Source organism: Gopherus flavomarginatus, chromosome 11 (genome assembly GCF_025201925.1).
Source record: "Gopherus flavomarginatus isolate rGopFla2 chromosome 11, rGopFla2.mat.asm, whole genome shotgun sequence".
NCBI lineage: Eukaryota > Metazoa > Chordata > Testudines > Testudinidae > Gopherus > Gopherus flavomarginatus.
This window is the reverse complement of record NC_066627.1, coordinates 47,332,623-47,355,268: the sequence shown is the minus strand read 5'-3', so window position 1 is coordinate 47,355,268 and position 22,646 is coordinate 47,332,623. Positions and strand designations below refer to the sequence as shown.

At 44.9% G+C, this 22,646-nt stretch overlaps 1 protein-coding gene across 1 annotated transcript; it reads right to left on the bottom strand.

Annotated features, from left to right (window-relative positions):
• Positions 1-4,231: 4,231 nt before the first annotated feature.
• PPDPF (pancreatic progenitor cell differentiation and proliferation factor) lies at positions 4,232-16,184 on the bottom strand. The gene is made up of 5 exons (XM_050918749.1): positions 16,003-16,184; positions 8,855-8,944; positions 6,417-6,494; positions 5,876-5,972; positions 4,232-4,611 (listed from the first exon to the last, which is right to left on the bottom strand). Exons 2-5 carry the CDS (start codon positions 8,907-8,909, stop codon positions 4,497-4,499), a joined length of 345 nt encoding a protein of 114 aa, XP_050774706.1. The 5' UTR covers positions 8,910-8,944; positions 16,003-16,184; the 3' UTR covers positions 4,232-4,496.
• Positions 16,185-22,646: the final 6,462 nt, after the last annotated feature.

Genomic DNA, 22,646 nt, shown 5'->3' with positions numbered 1-22,646 from the left:
AATGCTGATGGGAAATTATTAACGCACGGTACATATGGAACCCCCACAAATTCACTACTCAGAACAGAACTCCACTTTGGCTCAGATCCCCAGCTGTGCGCAGTATTTGCTAGCAACAGCTGGGGGTAGGAGGAAAAGAGCAGGGGAGAGGGCTGCAAAGGAGCCAGTTGTGGCTCCTTGATCCTGCTCCTGAATTTATACTGGTCTTGGTCATAAGTTGCTCAGTGCAGCCTCAGGTGATGTGAAAGTCTGTGGCGAGAATGGTCGGGTGTTGCTCTGGCCAACATTTCCCACTGATTCCAGACTGATTGAGGAAGTGATTTTATTTTTCCCTCAAACACTTTAAGAACATCTGGTGCCCATTAAATGCAGAGTTAATAGGCCAAGGCAGCAGTTACACACTTCATTGTCATACACACTCTTGTGAAACACACACGATTGCCTTCCACTTTACACTGAATTTTCACTCCCTCCTATCCCAACAGAATATTGATTTATTGGGTTACGTCACTAGCACTCACATCACATCACATCACAGGAGGCTCTGACTCAGTGTCCTTTTTAATAAAGGAGAAGAGTTTCATGTCCTTCCACAAAGAGCAGCATTCCCCCTCATGAAAAATACGTCTGAATAGTAAGATATGAGAATAAACCCTGCTGAATATGCCATCTTCCAATTTTATGCATCTCTTTCCAACCCCTCAGCCTTTCTGTAACTAAGCACCTGTGAGATTGTCTAGAATTAGCCACATTAAAAGGTCATTTGTTTTTCTCTTGTTGAAAATGCAAAACCAGGAAAAGTCAGACCAGATTTAGTTACAAGACACAAGAGAAAAGTGTCATCCCTTTATGTTTGGACTGGGTCATGATAATGAGTATGTAATTTTTAAGGAAAGATTTGTGTGTTCCAAAACAGAGAGAAAAAAACACAACAATTGTTGGTGACTGTTATAGGAGTACTCTGGGTTACACAGTGGTTCTAGTGCAAAACAAGCCCTTTTGGATACCTTATCACGTGTAGTGTATCAGTAATCAGCTGTTTTCATACACAAGTAAGGAGAAGATCCAACTGCTGGTTTCTCTTATTTTCTCCGTTTGCTTACAGCAGTTGAGATTTTGGCTTGTACTCACACATTTTGCACAAGCCCCAAAGAGACTGTTGCCATACAGACTAAGGCATCACAGAACTGTTCTGAAGTCATTTACAACAAGGACCTGAGCAAAAACATTTCCCCATAAACTTTGAGCATCATGGTATTAGTCATAGATGAGTTTAAGATTTGTTTATAACCTACATTTTGCTTTGACTGAAGACCAGTTAATCCGGTCTCAGCAGGAGGGGTGCACTAGCCCTGCCTTCCTTAAGGTTGCTTACAGCCCTAACTTTCTGTGATTCTAAGAAACTGGGAAATGTTTATTGGGGGTAGGCCGGTTGAGCAAGACGTTTTCCACAGCTTGTATTTTTCCAAAAAAGTCATTGAGCTGTGACTTTTTGGCCCATCAACAAGATGATTGTTTTCACTTAGAACACTATGAGCTGGTTTGGCTCAGACTTGTGGGAGAGGTTGCCAAGTTAATTTAAAAATCTGCCTGTAAGCCTTTATAGCTCAGAATGTCTTCCTGTTCTAACTAGGGATAAAAATAACTGCTTGCAGAGAAAATTGGTGCCATTAGAACTTGATTATTCAGTCACAAAGGGGCTTGCACAAACCTGGTTTTCAAAGCTGTGCACCTAATCTGCATGGACTTGACTGACACATATAGATGCAGCCAAATGATTGGTTATGTTGCATAGGAATAGTGACATTAGCTATCTAACAAGAGCAGATAGAAGTATTTGAATCAGGGCACTTTTAAAAGTTAAGTCTTAAACTTCTTTTTTTTAATCTATCTTAATTTATTTTTCTGTAAAATCTAAACCAACTAATTGTTTCCAACCATGGAGTTGGATAAAATTGGTCTGTGCTACACTACCTTAAGATTTGTGCTTGAGAGAGTAAGGCCATGCAATGCATGGGCCACATTACTGTAGCACCCAGCCACTCATTTGTTCTAAAATGAATGTACTAGACAATCAGGGAATGCTGCAGTGAGATCAACTTCCTTGCTCCTTGCCAGCTGGAACCCTTATGATAAAGGCTGACTAAGCAGGACAGCTGTTAAAAGTTATCTGAAGACACAATAGTGGTCTTAGAAAAGTTTACTACAGCAATTTCAAAAGCAACAAGAGATTCCTATTAATGTAGGTCAAGTGCTTTTGTTCCAGGGCATTTGTAACATACAATTTTTACTTTCTAGGCAAGCGCTAACATTTCTCACTGGAGCAGTGGCATGCACAGCTGCTGACAGAACAAACCTTTTGTGACGATAGGCACTGATGTTTGTCTGGCAAGTAGCAACTAAAAGAAAAAAGCCATTTTAAGAAAATATGGGCTTATGGTTCCATGCACGTAGTGTATGACAGATGCAACCTGTCAAGCAACTGAGTAACCTTTTGTTGCATTTCAGCCTGCATCTGTGCATCAGTACATGCATACATAACTGCAGAGGTCAGTCTTCATTTTAATTGTTGCCAAATGTGTAGTTTCCTTTTTGAAGTGCTTGTTTACGGAGATCCTCCTGTACCTGCATTAAGAACCGGGTGCTTGAAAGCCAGAAAGGCGATTTGGTCTCCAGCTTTGCAGCTGAGACTCAAAAGGGTTATGACAGGGTTTTAACTTTTATTAGCAATGGGTCAGATGCTGAGAACAAGCTACTGCTAGAACCAAATGATCAGGAAAGAATTATTCTGTTCTTTGCCTCATCATGACTGATTAGAAAGAAAGAGCTTCATATTCCCTCAGTACACTGAAGTGCCCTTGAAAAGTGACTGGAGTACATCATGCTACCCCCTACTCAAATGGCAGAGCTTTCACTCTCACCTACCGATGTCTTGTGCAAGGTATCAGAGGTGTAGCCGTGTTAGTCTGGATCTGTAAAAGCAGCAAAGAATCCTGTGGCACCTTATAGACTAAGAGGAAACCTGGAAAGAGGACAACCTAGTGACATGGCTGGCCACTATGGAAGGCTGCAGAGATACCTGTCCATTTTGATGAGCAGCAGTGAAGGAGTTTCAAAGCCTTAATCAAACATGTTCACAATTCCAGAGAAGAGACCACGCTTTCAGAGGGTTGCTTAAACCAGAGCTGCAGTTTGTCAAGCATACTGTCACTGTCTAAGTAGCCATAGGCCTGAGGGGAACTCCCCTCCTTGTCACCAAGATTTAAGAGAAACTGAGCGAAGGTGAAATTCATTTAGCACAATGCCAGATTTGTCCCAATGTTCAGGTCCCTGTCCCACATGTGAAACACTCCCGGGCATGATGCTAGCAGGTGTACGTGGAGATTTTGGCAAACCAGTAAAGTGCCTGAACCACTATTGCGTGTTGCTAACAGTAGCCAAGTTGGCAGGCCCTACTGAGCCATTCTTGCTTATTACTAAAAGTAGCCAAGTCAGCAGGTCGTAAATTGGTCATGCCATGGCGTAACCAAGACAGGAGGGGAGGGGGTTTGGGTGCCACGGACAGGGTAGCTTAACCCTGCAGCCTTCCTGCTGAGAATGTTGAAATTGCTGATCTATGTATTTTAGAAAAACAGGAAGTCTGTCTATACGCACCCCCAGGAATGTTTGTCAGGGACCCAAGGCATGGACACAGAACAAAACAAAACACAAAAACCCATATCTGGTAAATTGATAAGGAAATCTCTTTCTTGACCTTTTAACTCTGCTTACTTAGTAAGTTTTCTTTAAGGGATGTGTCATTGTATTACTAATTATAAATAAAGGGGAAAGTTTTAGATAATGGGACTATCCAAAGGGGCTCCTCAGGGATGCTCCCTCTGGACACATCTTGGGGTCCCCACTGGCAGACAGAAGCGTCTTATGGTGCCACTCGAAAACCACACTCAGCTTCGGTAACTGAGGGTGCAGACGTGCTAAGTGCTTGAGACTAAGTAAAGTGTAGCTTTAGGTGAAAGCACTCGTGTTGTCCCGTTTGTGGCAGCCATCTATCGGTCGGATGGCCATCTCCCCTGATTTATTTCCTGACACCCCCTTGCCCAGAGTAAAAGTTACCAAGCGCCTTTGGGTTGAAAGAACTGTGGCTAACAGCAGCCCCTCCAAGACAGAGCAATAGCACTCAGTGAAGGGCAGAGCTCACATTGGAGAAAGAAAGAATTAAAGTCACACAGCATTTAAAAGGCTGCTTAAGTTTATTAGTTTCAATCGAACAAGTAAACAAAGTGTTACCAAGGCTGTATGAAAAGAATACAGTCAAATTAATGAAACAGTACGAAGGTGCTGTAAATTTTTGTGTTTTTTTTTTAAAAACCTACATCTAAATACTTAATACAGCCCGTCTACTCTACGGGGAAGGGGAGTGGAAAATGGGCTCTGACTCCTAGCGTTTGGATCAGAAGCAGCAGCCAGGCGGGCAGCAGGAAGATGTGCCAGCCTGTTCACGCAGACGGCCCAGCGCTCTGTTTGCTGGGCTCACTGGCGTGGCGCTTCCTCATTACTTCCTGAGCCAGGCCACAAGTGATCATGCCGTTGGCCACCTGGAAAGTTCCTGAACTGAAAGACAAGAGACACGGGTGAGGGAAAATGAGAGATGCAAACCACCTTTGACACAGCTGCCTTGGATACAAGGCTGGTGAACTGCAGCTCCCTGCTCTCATTAGAGCTCCTCATATGTTCCCACTGCAGTGATTCCAGAACAGACTTCTAGTGAAAGTCCAGAGAGACGGTAGAAGCACCCAAACTCAGCCATCACTGCTCCAGACTGGGCAGCACTTCCTGGCTACAGTGAGCAACATCTGCAACAAAAAGCTGTGCTAGCCGACAGTGTCTTATTGGTAGCAAGAGCTCCATTGTTTACTGGCTAAGGCAGCTGGAGCTATTCTCCTGCCCCCCCCCCTTGCTGCATCCACAGGGCTGCATGCAATCATGTGTGCACACAAACTAGTTAATCCACATCTGCACCTGCAGTTTCTACCACTGCTGCCTGTGCAAGCTGGGCCTGGAATCACCACCCCTAGCATTTAATCTCTGGCTCTTTTCCTGCACTTCTTGGGTCTGACCACTAAGCTTTGAGGACACTTTCCTTGAGGGCCACTACATTTGGTCCTTTTATTGTACCAATTTTCAATGGCTACAAAGGAAAAATAAATCTTTTCCTCCTCTGGAACTTGTAGTAGAATGCAGCAGAGAGAAGGACTTTCTGTTCGTGACATGCAGAGTTGTTGTAGCTGGGTCAGTCCCAAGATATTAGTGAAATTAACTTCTCTCTCACCAACAGAAGTTGGTCCGTAACCCACCCTGTCATTCGGTTCATGATGGCTTTTGCACAAAAAACCATTTATTTCAAACAAGCCATTAGCTTCCCCTACTCCATCCAGTTAAATAGATGTTCCATCTTCCACAACAACATCTGAAGAGACAGGCCCAGATCCTCAAAGGTATTTAGGTGCTTAACTCCCATGGGAGTTTAGGCAGCTGAGGAGGATATGGGCCTCAGAGTTTTAGGTCTAGTATCGCCTCATAATAATGAGTGACAGTGCTACTATTCCCTGGCTACAGTGATTCCTTTTGCCTCCATTAGCCCTTTGGTGCTGGGTGGATTATTAAGTTTCAAAGCACTTCAGGAGAGACCATCTGGAAAGTATTCTAGATATGCGGTGCAGAATACAACTAAGCAGAATTATAAGAAGTAACAGTTTGCATTCCTATATAATCCTCCCTTGTCCTTGCCATGCCAATATTCCAAGACACCCTTCAAGCTTCTTACTTTATCTCCATTACCATATTCTGAATGAGCTAAAACAAAAGGTCCACTTACTTCTCTGGGGATTCCGACACAGTTGTCATAATGGGATGGGTTGGCTTTCCAAAGAAGAAGCTAGCCCACCAGTGACCAGGGTCAGACTTGGGAAGACCTAAAAAGCAAATACTTATGAAATATGACTACTGGGTACTTGCAGCTTGATTAGGAGATATAGCAGAAATAGGTACTTCCCTGATTACCACCGTGGTCTTGCTACACATGCAAGCAAGAGGGCAAATTAAGAAATTGGCACTCTTGCAGTGGTGCCTCATGAAGGAGTAGAAGCCAGCTACAACAACTTCAGTCCTCCTCTATGAGGTTTCTCTCTATAGGGATTTTTCCACCATTATAAATGGTTCTGTATAACCCATTGATAATGTACTTAGTTAGCACTGAGAATGTTTTTGAAGCTACACTGATCCTCTGAAGAGCCGTGGAGAAGGTAGTTTGTCTTGTATTAAAAATTAAGGAGATGGTACAAGAGCATTTTGACCACAAGAGTTCCCCTCCATAGGAGGCTGGGCCAGAGAACCCAGGCTGTAGGAAAGGTGCTTACCCGGATGGTGAGGAATAACCTCCCCAGAGTATTCAGCACTTCCACAGGAGCTGTTACTGGAAGTGGAACCCAGACGCCCTGTGAACGAGATGGCATCTCATCAGACCAACATTCCCCTCTGCCAATATTAGATCTATTGCTGTAATGAACATCACTGCAGTTAGTACGTGGTTTGCCATTAAAGATAAAGTATTCGCCACGTTACTGCTTCTTAGGCTCCGGTGCCAGTTTCCATACCAGCTAATGTCCTGTTCTGAGTATCAGCGGTATGTGCCAGCCTTTTAATGGCATCCACCCTACACAGCAAGCATTAGAGCATGTTTGAAGGATGCGTTAGCCTTCCATCACACATTTGGAGATATTTTTAAGTGCTCTTTTACAAGATTTCCTGGCACAGTGTTTTAATAGATTCTTTCACACCCGAAGGACAAAGAATAACCTCAAACAGCTTTCTTGGCAAACTAGGTAATTAACCTGCTGCTGCTTGTAATGCCACAGGTTGGAACACGGGTGGTGCTACACGGACATAACACTTTACAAAACTGTTTGGAAAAAGTCTTTATGGAACATCTCACTCAGCAAGTGGATACAAGTAGCTAACCCACACCCCATATCTTGCAAGACAAGAGTATAATCTTTACGTAGGATTCTAGGTCATGGAGGGAGGGTTTTGGTTTCATGCACATTGGGAGTCTCCCCTTCTACTGTGGGTGTGACAGAGGCCTGGTCTATGCCTAAAATTTACGTTGACCCAACTAAGTTGCTCAGAGCTGTGAAAAATGTTGCCACCTAATCCCCAGCATAGACACAGTTAGGTCAACGGATGGATTCGTCCATCATCCGAGCTACTGCCTCCTGGAGAGGGATTACCTACATGAAAGGGTTTTTTCTGTCAGTTAATGCAGAAGCCTCTCTCCTACAGCGCTACAGCTGATGTGCCACTGTAGCATAGACATTCCTGCATGGAGGGACTTGCCTCACATGTGGCAGCTATAGAGATTTACCCTTTGGCCAAAAGGATCTTGCTGGAGAGCAACAACGATCCAAATGTAGACGGTGCTTTATGAGACAAGGTCCCACAATATCAATTTCCCCCCCTCCATCCTGCAGTGGCCGGGCCACTCCGTGAGTTGGGGCCAGGGGAGGAGCAGCCCTCCCCCGGTCGGTCCCCAGGCAGGTTCCCTAAGTGCCTGTGTGGTGCTAAATAGGCTGCTGCATGGCCAGTGTGGCTTGCAGGGAAACTTAGAGGCTTGGGAATGGATCACTTGATAACCTGTTCTGTTCATTCCCTTTGGGGCACCTGGAATTGGCCACCATCAGAGGACAGGATACTGGGCTAGACTGACCTTTGGTCTGACCCACTGTGGTCATTCTTGTGTTCTTAATCCTCAGCTGGTGCTATTTGGTAAAGCTTTATGGACAGTGGAGCTATGTTAGTTCAGACCACCTGAGGATCTGGCCCTGTACTTAGGCTCATGTATTTCTGTTTACTTTGCCTTCTGCAGAAGTATTTGTTCTACACAGCATTTAGCTAGTCACCTCCCACCCTATGCTCTCAGGAGCTTTAAGGTAACTCTAGAAGCAGCCACTTTGAAGAAGAGGAAAACAGCCGTTAACTGCCCCCAATTGAGAAATCATTGTTCCTTTGTTTGTATGGTAGCTCATATGGTTGAATACAGAGAATGCTGGCACAATTAAGGGAGTATGGATCATTATCTCCCTGCTGAGTACTAAATAAGACTCACCCCCATTCTTGGTTCTTTGTCTCCTTTTCCAACTAAAAATACTGCAATGTCAGGCATTTGTTTGGCATGAACAAAAAGTGGTCTTTGTTTAAACAGAGCCTAGCGCCTGGATGGATCATGTTTATTTCAGAAATGCCATGACATTGCCATCAGCAGATACTTCAAGTTAATCCACACTTTGGGTCCTAGGAGTTCTGTAGGTGATTCTTTGAAAGGAACAATCAGAGAGAAACCGTATATTGGCTATGCATTGAGAAAGGATGCAAAAGCCAATGGCTTTGGCATAGGCACACAGTAAGCAAGAATAGGAGATTATCTAAAGCACACATCTTTCAAACTGGCATTTCTAAAGGCATGTAAGGGAGTTGGGTGCTCATCCTTCACTGAATGTCAATGAGATTTGAGCATCCCAACTCCCTTAGATGCCTTTGGAAATGCAAGTTTTATAGGAGCCTATAAATACCCTGTGGTTGGAAAGCAAATTTGACTGTTTGAGTAGTTCTACATGGGCATTACAAACTTCTACCATGATAAGAGGAGAGTTCAGTGACTTTTCTTAACAAGACCCACTCCACAGAAAAAGGTTTGAGCTAGATATAGATATATTCCCCACCCACCCACATAAGCGGCTGCTGTGTCGTTTGTGAGCACCTCCATTTTGCACCAATTAAAGGACAATGTAGCAGTTCTTACTTCTGTAGTAGTCATGGGTTGCCACAAGTGAGCCGCTTGATGGGATTGCTGCCATGTTACTTGATCTTAGTTCTTGTACAGATATCAACCCTGCAAGACAAAGGAGGGAGCCTTCAGAATATGGGGAGTGTCCATGACCACATATCACCACACATGCCAAACCCACCAAAATAAATATAATGCAGAAATTGGGCTTGGTTTTTGGCTTAATTGGCTTGTGAGTTGCTTGTTGGCTAGTTTTTGGCTTAGCTTGTTGCTGGGGAAAATCGGCTGCCTTGGCAGGAAGAGAGTCAGAACTGCACAGTGGCCCACCAGTCCCAGACTGCATGCCGAGGGGAAATCTAGACACGTAGTGTTGGAGTTCTTTAGGATGGGCTTGGTTTGGCCTTGTTTTGAAATGGGATTAGCTTGATTTTTGGCTTATTGTGAAAGTCGGCAACTGTGCATACCACAGAGAGCAACTAAATGTAGCACAAGACTCAAAGTATCTTCTATTACCATCCTCATGAAGCCTAAACCATGGGATAACCCAACATTCAAGCTGGGGGCGGGGGGAAGCACGCTACACGAGACATCGTTCAGGGTGTTCCTTGATTACTGAACTAGATTCAGGATCTCAACTTTCACTTAAAGTAAAAATTCTTAATGTGCATGATGGATTTGAGTAAGTTTATCCTTACATTTCTGACAGTGTGCTAGTTAAAATTCAGTGTTGATGTTCTACCTCTTGGGTCTTCAGATTGTATTAAGGGTAATTGTTTCCCTCTATATGCAATACATACCTACAGCCCATACCACTACCATGGACTAATATTTTAATAGTTAAAAGGATTGTGTTAAACAGAAGCTAATCAGTAAGTCACAGGAGGAACCATCATGAGCACAACTTTTCCATTCAAAATGAGACCATCCTCGCTAGTACATATTACCATTACTGTGAATGTGTGCTGGAACTAGGGATGCACACACACACACACACACACACACCACAAACATGTTAACCACATCCCCAAAGTCATCACCCCTTATTATGAAGAGCTAACAAAGTATGTGTGAATGACACAAGAGGGAGGTTGATAAAAACAATAGTGTCATGATCTGTTTTGTTTTCATCCCTATGCTTTGTATATTAGCAGCAGAAATGCTTGTGCACTCATTCAGCTAGACACCATGTGACACTCAGGAAATCACAATTAGACACCACTGCTCTAACAGTGGACATTTGCAGATTGCAGAGTTGTTTGATCAGCCCATTGTTTAACCAAAAACCCCAACATCCAACTTCTCTAACATGTGAGGAAACTGCTGTACACAAGATGTCCTCTAACAGAAAGAGGCTATGCTCATGGATAAATTACTTGTAGATAGTTCTCAGTCTTACACATTAGTGGCTAGGACTTTCCAATAATCACTTTAAAAAAAAATGCTACAGTACTTTTAATGTTGGAACCACCTGTGAAAGCAAGCTACAGACATCTTCAGAGCAGTCACCACCCGGACAAATTTCATACACCATACAGACATCTGTTCTGTAGGTCTGCCTCATCAGCCAAGTAGATGTGTTTACAAACACTTACAGAAACAGATGCAGGAAAAATGGCTCACTTGAAAATCACTCTCATCCTTCCAGATCAGTACACACCATGCTATGCTTACGGAGGATGGAGGATACAGAGATAAAGCATTGGAACTGGACTCACGGGATCTTGGTTCAGTTCCTAGTTCTACCACAGACTTCCTGGGTAACCTTGGGTGAGTCGATGTGCCTCAGTTCCTCAGCTGTAAAATGGGGATGGTATTTCCTTTATCCCACCCTTTGCCCCATTTACTTACATTGCAAGCTCTGAGGCAGGGACATGAGGGAGGGTGCTACTTTAATATTAAAGAATAAGAATTGTATGGTGCTTGGTTTCCACTGCTCTTCCTCATCCGACACACACAGCCAGGCTATCGTAAGCAGAAATAATGAAGGAAACATGTCCATTTACTTCGACCACTCAGTTCTCTGCACTACCTTCCAAGCATACAGCCAAGGAACAGTTTACTCCCTCCCGTCAACAGAACAGTCAGCTAATTATGAGCAGCACCTCGTAATCCAGCCCATTATTCACCATTAGCTGTGAAAAACAGGGTATGAAATATTAAGTATTAATGTAGCTGGACTACAGGTGCATACTCTGGACACAATGTCAGCCCTGCTGCCATCTGACATGTCTGCTGACCTGCGAATGAAGTACAGCTGGCTGGGGAAAAAGGTTTTTTGGTCAAAGCTCGAGCTAGCTCTACCAAAAAAATGCAATTCTAGATTTAGTGGTAGAAAGTTACATCCCAAAGCAGGCCATAGCCCTCAAAGCACTGAGTAGTTATCAAAACATCCTGTATGTGCTGATCAGTGGTATGTAGAAAAGACAGCTGCCAGCTAACATTAGCTAGGGTGTGGCAGCCTTTCCTTCCTGACGTGCACTTTGGAAGTGACACATCTGGCAAACCAGGCCACTGCGGCAGTGCCACTTGTAAGCCACAGCCCACTGGCTTAATGGAGTGCTTCTGCACAGGCACATTACATCTCTTCTTCACACACTAATCTAACGTCGGTCTGTTTTCCAGGCAAAATTCACTAAGTTTTTCCAATCTGGCTGCCTAAGGAACTGATGCTTCCCATTTGTCATCATGGCTGCTAAGATGCAATCCCCAGACACTGGAGAACTGGAGGCAAAATGTTCCCAGATGGTCCCCCACTGTGGAATCCCTCACTGTTCAGGCAAGCTAGAGGCAGAGTTTGTTAAGTTTTCAGAGCAGAGTACAAGACTCGCCTTCCTCTGGCCAATACACCGTCTGTTCACTTTTCTGTTTAATAAATTTGTCTGCATGTGACAAGCCTGTAGCCACAGCACCTAACTATAGCATGATTGCTGAAGATCGTGTTCACTGATTCTCCTATTATAAAGCCAGCTTCATGCTAGTCTTAGCACAGATAATAATTTGTTACCATGAAACCTTTACAAAATAATTAGTTAAGGAAACCAATTCAGCGAAGTACAGTTGATCCAAGAAGCTTCTCCAGACACATTAACATACAGGGATTTAAATCTGAATCCAGTAACACTGCCTGTGGGAAACATCCCAGAAGGTGGATCACACCTATGCTGCTACTTATCAGACAGATGCTCTGTCAGACACAGGGAAAAAGGTGCGTTTAGGACAGTGATACTCAGACCTCAGTGGTTCAGGAGCCAAATTAGTGACTAACATTAGCTAAAAGAGCCATAGTAGTGTCAATTCATTGTTTCATTTACTATAATACTATATATTCATATTTAAATAGTAGGACAGGGAAAATATTTAGTTTTTATATGTATTATTCTCACAGCAAAATGACCAAGTATTAATTTATCCACTACAAACAGTAAACATAATAAAGCATCCAAATTTAATTAACCAATCACACTGTGTTTTAATATCATGTGCTGCAAAAAGACACAGAAGACACGTTAAAGAGCTGCTCAGAGCGCCAGTGCCTCAGTCTGAGCATCGCTGGTTTACCATATGCCCAGGCCCAGCCATCCCTGGCTGCTGCAGATTACTGGGGAAGCACAGTGTGAATAGCTATCTAGTGTTAAGGTGAGCACGTAGAACACAAGACTAGGGGGACAGGTTATGATCTAGTTAGAGTCCTAGTAACAGCTCTTGGACAAACTCAGTCCCCTTCACGGCAATAGAGCTACAGGAGCAGGGAGCCTTGGGAGAAATTCCTCATCCTAATAACCAGCACCACTGACAAGGTCAACAAAACTATTCCCAACCAAGGAGAGTGTCTACAATTCATCACCTTTCAATGGAAGGAAGGATGATTAAGGGGCAGGGCTTTAATTTGAAGTTCGGCTACCAAAGGAAGAAAAAACTGACACAGTAGCTGTATATTACATAAAACTGGTCATGCTACATCTTGCTACTAAATGCATATCTTGGGTATTTCCATGTCCCTCACCTTACTATGGTATCTAAACACTTCATGGTCTTCAGTGTGTTTACCCTCATAACACCTCTGTGAAACAGGAAGCGTCATCCCCCAAGTACAGATGGGAAACTGAAGCACAGATTAAGTGACTTGCCCAGGGTCACATAGAAAATCAGAGGCAGAACAGGTAGGTTAGCCTGGGACCTGGGAGACCCATGTTCATGCTCTCTCAGCATCTGAAGATGCTGAAAGGGGATGAGAAGAGAGCTCATTTATGTAGCAAAGGACTCACCTGATCACTATGGATGTAAGGGCAAATGGCTTTTCACATTCTTCAGCATGTGAAGAGAGATATATGCCAATCTCAATTTTGAAAAACAAACACCAAGGCCTTGGCTACACTGGCGCTTTACAGCGCTGCAACTTTCTTGCTCAGGGGTGTGAAAAAAACACACCCGAGCGCAGCAAGTTACAGCGCTGCAAAGTGCCTGTGTAAATAGTGCCCCAGCTAATCCCCACAGGGAGGTGGAGTACGTGCAGCGCTGGGATCTCTCCCGGCGCTGCGACCTCACTCGCACTTCAAAGTGCTGCTGTGTGAGCACTTCCGCGGCAGCGCTTTGGAGTTTCGAGTGTAGCCAAGCCCCAAACGTACAGACATGACCAGTATGAAAGAACCAACCGGAACCTCAACTGCCACTGAAGGCTGCAGCTTCAAATTTGAAGTTAAAGTTTATTTTATTTCCTATTCTGCTTTTAGAAGACTCCATTAAAAACAAATCATATCCCACTTTCAGCCAGATGCATGTCACTCCATGTCCCATGTTTTAAGCTACACATTATTATACAATGAAGGCCCAGGGTCATCAAGTCAAGAGTTTATTGAGAGAGAGGGAGAGAAAACGATTTTGGTTTGTCCTTGTCTGCTAAATTCTTATCATAGTGTAAAGCCACTCACCCCTCTGATGAGCAGAGTAACAGATTTATTTCATGTGTAGGCATTTCTGTGTCAGTGACACGAGTGCTTAGAACTTGCCCTTAATCTCTAGTCTTTGAAAAGCCAGTCTCTGTTTGCAGTCATTCCACTTAAACCAGTACTTCCCAAACTGTGGTACATCAGCTTGATATTTTCTATCAACTCATTTCACAATAATATTTTAAGAAGATGGTACATGAACCAACAAAGTTCAAATGAATCTCCATTACCAGCTTATAAAACAATACACCTTTGTAAAGTTATCAGTGTTCAGGCATGTTGCTGCATGAAAGAGGTTCTGCTGATGGATGTGATTTTCTCTGGTGTATCCATTGCACTTTTCCTTAAAGTATCAGACTATGGATAGTAAGCGCCTTAGACTGCACTTTCAGTCCGTGATCAAGAATGACTGAAATTCCTCTGAAATCGTTTGATGGAAAAGGTAGCAGCTGCATATTAACCGGCAAATAAACCTCTACTACACATTTGTGGGCCTAAGAGATGTGCTTGTTTTGCAACAGATGTGGTCTCCTTACAGATTTTAGCACTCAAAGAAATCAAATGCAGATGAATGTACATGGTCGATCCAGTAGAAAATCCTGCTAATCAAAAATGACCAAGGTGATGTAGCCATAAGCAGTGTGTGTTGGCAGAGGCAGTTGGCACATCTAATAAAACCTTCATAAACTGCCTAGAAGAACCAAGTTTAAATGAAATCTGGTTCATACCAGTTTGATCAGAATCCTCACACACAGGACATTTCCCTTCCTCCAGAGCATGTTTGATGAGGAAACACAATTAATGCAGAAGAAATAGAACAGCGACAGATTCACACTGCTTGCACACTTCTTAGCTGGATGAAAAAAAAAATAGACTGCACTTCTACACTGGGGGATGGCTTTAACATTTTTAGAAAACTGTGTGGGTTGTGGGGGGAAAGGAGTCAGTGACTAGGAGCATGTAAACTGAAGGGAAACATGTTTGATTTACATGGGGGAGGAAGTGGCCATTTCTCCTGTCTCAGAGAATTCTTTACTTGCCTGCAGCTGGGGGTGGGGAACTCAGCCAGAACACACAAGCTGAAAAAACCAGACTGAACTGGCTCGCAGCAGCAGCCTACAGAGCCCCATCCCATCCCCCTAGCCCAGCTTCTAGCTCTGTACTTCGCTACAAGCATGAGCCAACTCGCTCAGCACCTCTCAAGTAATTGTGGGGGGAAGCGGAGAGGCATGTCAAGGATTTAGGGGGGTAGATTTGGGGGTGTCCGGATGTTCAGTCTCATATCCTACCATAACAAAAGCCAAGCCCAGAAAGCAATGCCCCCTCTCAGCTCTACGATCAGCACTGGGGAGCTGCGGTAAGACCACCGCAGCCAAGATGTGTCTAGACGCTGCACGGCGACGGGTTTGGGTTAAAAGATCCCCTAAGACGCGTGCGAAGGGGAAAAAAAACAAAGACAAAGACAGAGCAGCGGAGCCTGCACATGGGGGGAGCGTCCTCTCCGGAAAGGAAACAGTTGCCAACATCCCGAACGAACTCAGCGCAGCTCTGACCGAGTGGTGCCAGCCCAGGTGGGCCACGGAACGTCGGGACACGGGCCACGGAACGTCGGGACACGGGCCCCGGAACGTCGGGACACGGGCCCCTACCCACGCCCCGATAACAAGTAACCCCCCCATCCCTGTCACTTACGATGCAATTGACAAAGCCACTGGCAGCCCGTTTCACTCCTGTTTCGGGGAGACACGGGGAACCCCTATTTTTCTTCCGCTTCAAATCTTCACCCACATCCCCTCTTTGCCCCGTACCTAAAGGGATCGGGGGGCGGGGGGTTAGCTGGAAAGGCCCTGTCAAGTCTGGGACAGTTTCACCGACGCAGAGCGGGGAGGGGGGGAAGCCCCCCAAATGAGAGGAAAACACTTGAAAGAGCCTTTAAAGGCGAGATCTGGGGCCAGCCCATCCTCCTCGGTCTCCCCACACCCGCAAGGCTTGGCAGCGTGTCTGGGAGAAAACCGAGCCATCAGCCCTTCCCCACAGCCACACAATACACTCGCTTTAACAAAGCAGCGGTCGCACAGATCACTTGATCTACGGACACCCGCCACCCCTCTCTGGCATCCCCAGCTCACCCCACCACCACTTGCTCAAAGTTTCCCTTCGCGCAGCTACTCTCGGAATCCCCAGCCCGACGGGGTTTGGGGGGAGGAGGCGTGTTACCTTGTTTCTTTTCAGCGCTGCTGCCAGCAGCACCCTCACGGCTTGAGATCACAGGTGGCGAGGCTCAGGGGAGTAAACGCTAGGCCACAGAGCCCATTTGCAAAGGAGATACTGGGAGTGCACTCCACGTCCACGAACACAGCCGAGGTCTAAGGGGGTTCAGAGGCAGCGCCGCAGCAGCATGGCTTTATATAGGCCGGAGCCCACGGCTCGTCACAGCTCGTGTGCACGCCCCCAGTGGGCGTGGAGACGGGAGGGAGGAGGGTTCTTGTCCGCGCTGGGGTCGGAACGTGTCAGCCCCACGGGTGATTGCACAGACTCTCTGTGGTGGCGCCTGGTGTATTGCTAATCCCGAGTTCACACATTCAGCAAGCAGGAAAAAGGGAGTGAAATGATTCGGAGGGGGTCACTTTGCAGATCAAAACCTGCCTCCCGTTGGGAAGAAAACAAGCAACATTTTGCAAACAGCCCTGCCCCTGCCCCTTGGGGGCAATAATACTAATGATTAGATTAATAGGGCAAAATCACCCTTGATGCAACTCTGCTTAAGTGAAGGGCGTTGCACCCAGGGATAAATCTGGTTTATTAATGTAATTAGAAGTGTAATTTTTTGTTTTGTTCCGGCATTTACACTCATCCGTGTAAATAAATTTATACAAAATGTAAGGATTAGAAAGGGGAAATTGAGGTCCTTGCAATGAGCTCAGGTGTTCACCTGCCCAGAGCTCCCTGCAGGGTTGGGAGGATATGCCTCAATCCTACAAATGCTTCTGTCAATGTAGTCTCTTATATGACCCCTTATCACCATAGTATCTGAGGACCTCAGGATCATTAATGGATTTATTCCCACAACATCTCTTTGAGGTAGGAGGCTATCATCTGTTGTACAGATGTGGAACTGGGTGACAGGCTGAGGTTACACAGGAAGGCTATGGCTGATGGCTACCCAAGAAATGAATAGGGCTGCTAGTCTGGCTCCCTAGCCACCAGGCCACACTTATGTTATGTGTACTTAACGCCACTGCATAACTTTACTCAGCTGACTAGTTCCATAGCTGTAAGTGGGACTACTCACATAGTTAAGTTATTAACGTTCTTCAGTTTTTGTAGGTCCGAGTCCATATACAGTACAACATAAATGCAATTCCATACTATGACATAAATCAACACAGCAAAGCACCAATTGCTTACTTCAGGTCTCTGATCCTGCAGCCCTCACAGAATATTCCCATTCGGTGGGAGTTTGGGTTATGGAAAGACAGCAAGATATGAACGCCCATCAACTGTTTCTTACAAAAGTGAAGGAAGCATCTGGGATTAGGTGTACATTTCTTTCTCACTTTAGTATTGTTGAGCCAAGGGTGCAGAACTGCTTGAAGCACAGTACAGAATGTTCCTGGGCAAAAAGAAAACAAAGCACCTTTCTCTGGCAATTTAAACTCCCTTTTAAACAAAGATTCAGTCCATCACAATAACAACATCTGGGTAAATTCAATAAACCAGCACTCCTGTTAAAGGCCCAGATTTTGCACTCCTATCTTCATGCGCTCACCTGTGTGGATCTAATTGCAATATCAGTAACAAGGGAAGCAAACTTTCAGTTTGTCATCTCTCCGTATGCAGCAAACGAATTATTTTGAAAGGACACTTTCTAAGGGACATATCCTGTAATTGATTTTTAAGCAAAACTCCCCACTGAAATCAGTGGGGAATTCTGCCTAGACGACAATGACACTACATGAATTTGGGTCTTTTTCATATTTTCAGTGCAAGGTCTGGCAGAATCAGCAAGATATTAGGATTAGGCAAATTACTTCACCCCCTTCCTGTGGCTCGGTTTACCCATCTATTCAATGGGGATAATAAAACTGACCTACCTTCCAGGGATGTTATGAGGGATTAGTTAATTACTGTAATGGACTTTGAATATAGAAATGCTAAACAAATGACTGTTAAAATAATACTTTGGTAGCTTTAGATGCAAATCTATGTTTAAACAGTGATGTTTTGTTTTTCTGCATCACAGACGCTCATGGGTTTGTTATGGTAGGGTTCCTCATAAGCATTTGACTAGTATTAATTATATAGCTTCGAAACATTTTTTAAAAAACACCAGGACCCTTTAAATGCATGTGTAACGCACACACCTTCTGGGTGTGGTCTCCCACAGAGAGAAAGAGATAAAATGAGTCTGCTGGACAGCTTTAGCTAACAGCCCATTGGCTTTTGGCTCATGCACTAAGCTCCAGAGGTCCCAGGTTCGATCCTGCCCACTGACAATAGGGGTCTGTCGGCGTTACACATGCACAGCATTAATTAGTGCGTAGCAAGATAATTATATGGCTCATGAAGTAACCAGAATTAGCAAATATATAAAAGAAAAAAATATATACATAAAATAAAATATATGCATGCTAAATTTTGGACTTTCCAACCATTTTGTCTTAGTAAAGTCAAGACTGTGTCGCAAATTCCTCTTCAAATCTCTCCTGGTGTATACTGTGTGTCCTTTCTAATTACTCCTAATGATACCTAATGGCACTTTCCCACAAAGGATATAGAATTGCTTTATATACTATAGTCTCTGAGTTGAGCTAATTGCTTTTATAAGTGATGGAGCCTAGAATAAAAGCTATCCTGTGCGTGTGATAGCTCCATACATGTTCACATTCAACACTGCTTTTCAAAGTTAGTTAAATGAGTAGTGTTGTGGTTAAGATAATCACTCCGTCATGGCAATTGGGGATGAATCAAGGCTCATAGCATGTTGATTCAGAAAAGATCAGGTCTCCACCCTATGTCAGTTACCATCGACACTATAATATGTATGTTTTCCAAAAGGAAAAAGAGTTAAGGTAAAATACATATTGATATAGTGTTTTACAGTGAATTGGGGATGAGACCCCCATGCAGTTTCCCAGCACAAGGCTTCTCTATGCAAGCTGAGTGTGTTGGGAGTGGAGAAAGGGAATTTTACTGGTTACTAGGAGTGAAATTCAGCCGTTTTAAATCGAGAACGGAAGTCAGGAGTTGGCTGGGAGTTTCTCTCCTATTCCCATCTAGTTCTCTTCTTCTCCTGCAGCTGTTTTCATTCAGTGCCGTGCTTTTCACCCAGGCTGTCTCCAGATTCCATATTGGGTGTGAAAGGCAATATTGAATCTGGAAGCTGGCTTTTGTCCTTACTCCGCTCGGGAGATAAAGTCTTTCATGCAATGTAATGTACTTGGCAAAAACATCAGGAATAAACCAACTCTGCAGAGCTGGCTGAAGCAGCTGGCCTCTGGTCTCTGTCATAGTCACCAGGACGTGAAGCCGTACATTAGTAAAGCTGTAACTGAATTATGAAGGAACACCATCTGCTTCCCCTCCCCACACTCAAAATACAGTGTACCATTCCCTTTTTTCCTAACTTCTTAGAAGCCTAAATATGGATATATTTCCTCTTCAGAGTTTTACCTTTACTACCTGGCACACCTCATTATTTGCCAAAAAGGAAAGTTACATCTCAAGAGACACACACAACCACTGAACTGTGTGGGTGCTTGAAAACAGGGTAACTCTTTGCTTCCTTGTGTTTGTACCAGCATCTCTGATGATTAGGTTGCAGGAGAACTCGGGGACAGGGCCGGCTTTAGGACGTGCGGGGCCCAATTCGAAAGAGCTGCCGCCGAAATGCCGCCAAAGACAGCGGCAATTTGGCGGCAGCTCAATCACTTGCTGCCGTTTCTGGTGGCACTTTGGTGGAGGGTGCGGGGCCCCTCTTCTGGATGCTAAGGGGCCCTCTTGGGCGCGGGGCCTACAAGAACTGTGACTGTTGTTTCTTTATGGTAGTTGGAGGGAGGGAGTTGTTTGTTGTTAAAGTCATGATTTAAAATTAAAAAAAAAAAAACACAGGGCTGGATATGGCCCCAGGCAGCAAGTGGAGAAATCTCTTGGTGAAAGGGAACTTCCCACTTGCATAAAGCTGGTAGAGCGGGCATCTGCACCAGCCAAACTCATCCTGGCACTGGGACATATCAGAGAAGGGAAAGGCTCTGATCTCCTGCACTGATCATTTACTGGACTATGGTCCTGTATAGACTATACACTTGTGGCCTATGTTTCAGCAGTCCTGAGGCTGCTCTAACTAACTGGGTCTGGGGCCCACACTGGTCCACAGGATCAGAGAGCCAGAGGCAGCTCCCTAACATTCCCTCCACTTATGTGCCCTGAACAGAGCTCAGGTGCAGGGGAAAATCTGGCCCGTAATATTTAGAAACTGGAGATCACTTCTGATCAGTGCACAGGCCACGTAACCAGGGTGCACGGCAGGGAGAATTGCATCAATGGGTGGGGTCAGAATCTCCTGCCATGTCTCCTCTACTGCTGCTACTTTAACCTTAGGGACAGCAATATGAGCTTACATTGATGCCCCACTAGCACCAGCATGACATTTCACGCAGCCTGCAGCTTACAGTGTAAAACAGAATATACACGGCTACCATGCCATGTCTGATATGTTGGGTTTGTGTGACTCATACATGAACAGTAACAAACCAACTCCTTTCCTATGTTACATTCCATGCACATATGAAGCACATCCAAAAATCTCTCTTCCTTATAGAACAATGTTGCAGTATCACCATGAGTCTGGCAATAGAACATAAACACATAAGAATGGCCACACTGGGTCAGATCAATGGTCCATCTAGCCCAGTATCCTGTCTTCCAACAGTGGCCAATGCCCAGATACTTCAGAGAGAATGAATAGAACAAATAATCAAGTGATCCATCCACTGGTGCTTTTCTTAAAGCCCCAGCTCCTGGAGTCATGAGCTTATGTGAGAATCTCCACTTTCATTAAAACAACAATAACAACAGTAAAAGTTTTAGTCCTCCTAGTTGCAAAGAAAACCTGGGAAACATGCCCAAAACACATCCTAAAAGCTCAGAAATTTTAAGGCAGTGTTTCTCAAACTGGGGTTGCCGCTTGTGTAGGGAAAGCCCCTGGCAGCCAGGCCAGTTGGTTTACCTGCCCCGTCCGCAGGTCTGGCCAATTGCGGCTCCCACTGGCCGCGGTTCGCTGCTCCGGGCCAATGGGAGCTGCTGGAAGCGGCACGGGCCAAGGGACATACTGGCTGCCGCTTCCAGCAGCCCCCATTAGCCTGCAGTGGCGAACCGCGTCCAGTGGGAGCTGCAATCGGCAGGACCTGCGGATGGGGCAGGTAAACAAACCGGCCCGGCCGCCAGGCATTTTCCCTACACAAGCAGTTACCCCAGTTTGAGAAACCCTGCCTTAAGGCAAACAGAAAGAACCACAAATATATATCTTTGATCTCATGATTTTAAAGCCCATCTTAGGATTTTTGAATGCTTGGTGTTGGCAATGCTGAAAATGTATCTTTTCTTTCTGTGTGGGCACTGGAAAACTTGGAGCATTTTCATATGCACTTATGTTGTTTTATCAGCCAGTTGTAAATATTCCATTCGGAAAGGAAATGATAGTTCTGTACATTGTTCCTTCGGTGAGACAGTGCAATATCCTGGTGAAATACTGCAGACATGTTGCATTGTCTCTTGCAGCTTATGGAAAAATCACCTCCCTCTCCCCAGTGAACACAGCTTGCTGGGAGTGCCACTAAAGAAGTCAACATTTCCCAACTGCTCGTGTACTCTAGAGTCTGAGCTTAGACCAGGAAATAACTAATACAAAGCATCTGTGCCAAAGATCAATGGGCCTTTTCATTGGTAGCAGCATTATCCCATCTCTGTAACGGACGTATTGCCTTCAGAGAGTTACTGCACACAAATATGTATGTTCCCAGTTTGGTGCCTAAGCCCGTTTGCACACATAATAATGGAGGCCAGTGCCCGGAAATATGGCCCAAACAGAGCAGCAACAAAGCAAGAGGCTTTTTCCTGAAGTCCAGAATATTTTTCCAAACTTCCAGTGAACTTATAAGGCCAGACTGTCTGTGGTCACCCTTGTGCCATTGCACAAGGGGAAGAGTGCACAGGAAGCTTCTTGCCTGCATTTCCTCATGTTTCCAGAGCAAGGGACCAGAGACAATTGTACCACCTGTGCTTTGGAGAGTACAGGGACTTCCCCATTCCATGTGCCCTTCCACCCCCAAGGGGCAGGCATGATCTCCAAGGTGATGGATAGGTGGATAAGGGGATGTAAGGTCATGGCCCCACCAATGCTCACTGTTGCTGACCCTAAATGTTCAAAAATCACAAGTCAGCCTTCCTCCCCCCTCACAGTCATGAGAGCAGCTTAAACATCATGAGACTTTTACACCCTCCCTCTCAGTATAGTGACTCTTTTTGTTTCCTTTCTGGTTTCTGAGCCTTTGGAAGTCATTTGGGCCACATTTTCGAGTGTCCCTCTGCAACCACAAGGGCTAGAAACTTACTCTTCTAAAAAAAAAAAGAGAGAAGAAAGAAAGCTGAGAGTCCCATTGGAATCACTTAGGTCCAGCACTTTAAATAACGCATTAAGTATTGAGAGATCAGCAATGAAATCCCAAGAGCTGGCAGCACTGTATTCTCTGCACTGACCCACAGGGTGTCAAGGAGAGGGCGAGGGGGGCAGGGACCATCCCCAGAGAGGCCCAATGATGTTGGGGAGGAACAGTGCTTCCCTCAGGGACAATCTTTTCCTG

Bases quoted from the DNA above. Each gene is read 5' to 3' on its own strand.
- PPDPF (XM_050918749.1), bottom strand. From the start codon at position 8,909: ATGGCAGCAATCCCATCAAGCGGCTCACTTGTGGCAACCCATGACTAC. The intron at 6,495-8,854 runs GTAAGAACTGCT...TCTCGTTCACAG, and splicing joins AACCCATGACTACTACAGAA to GGCGTCTGGGTTCCACTTCC. The intron at 4,612-5,875 runs GTAAGTGGACCT...CTTGTCTTTCAG, and splicing joins GTGTCGGAATCCCCAGAGAA to TTCAGGAACTTTCCAGGTGG.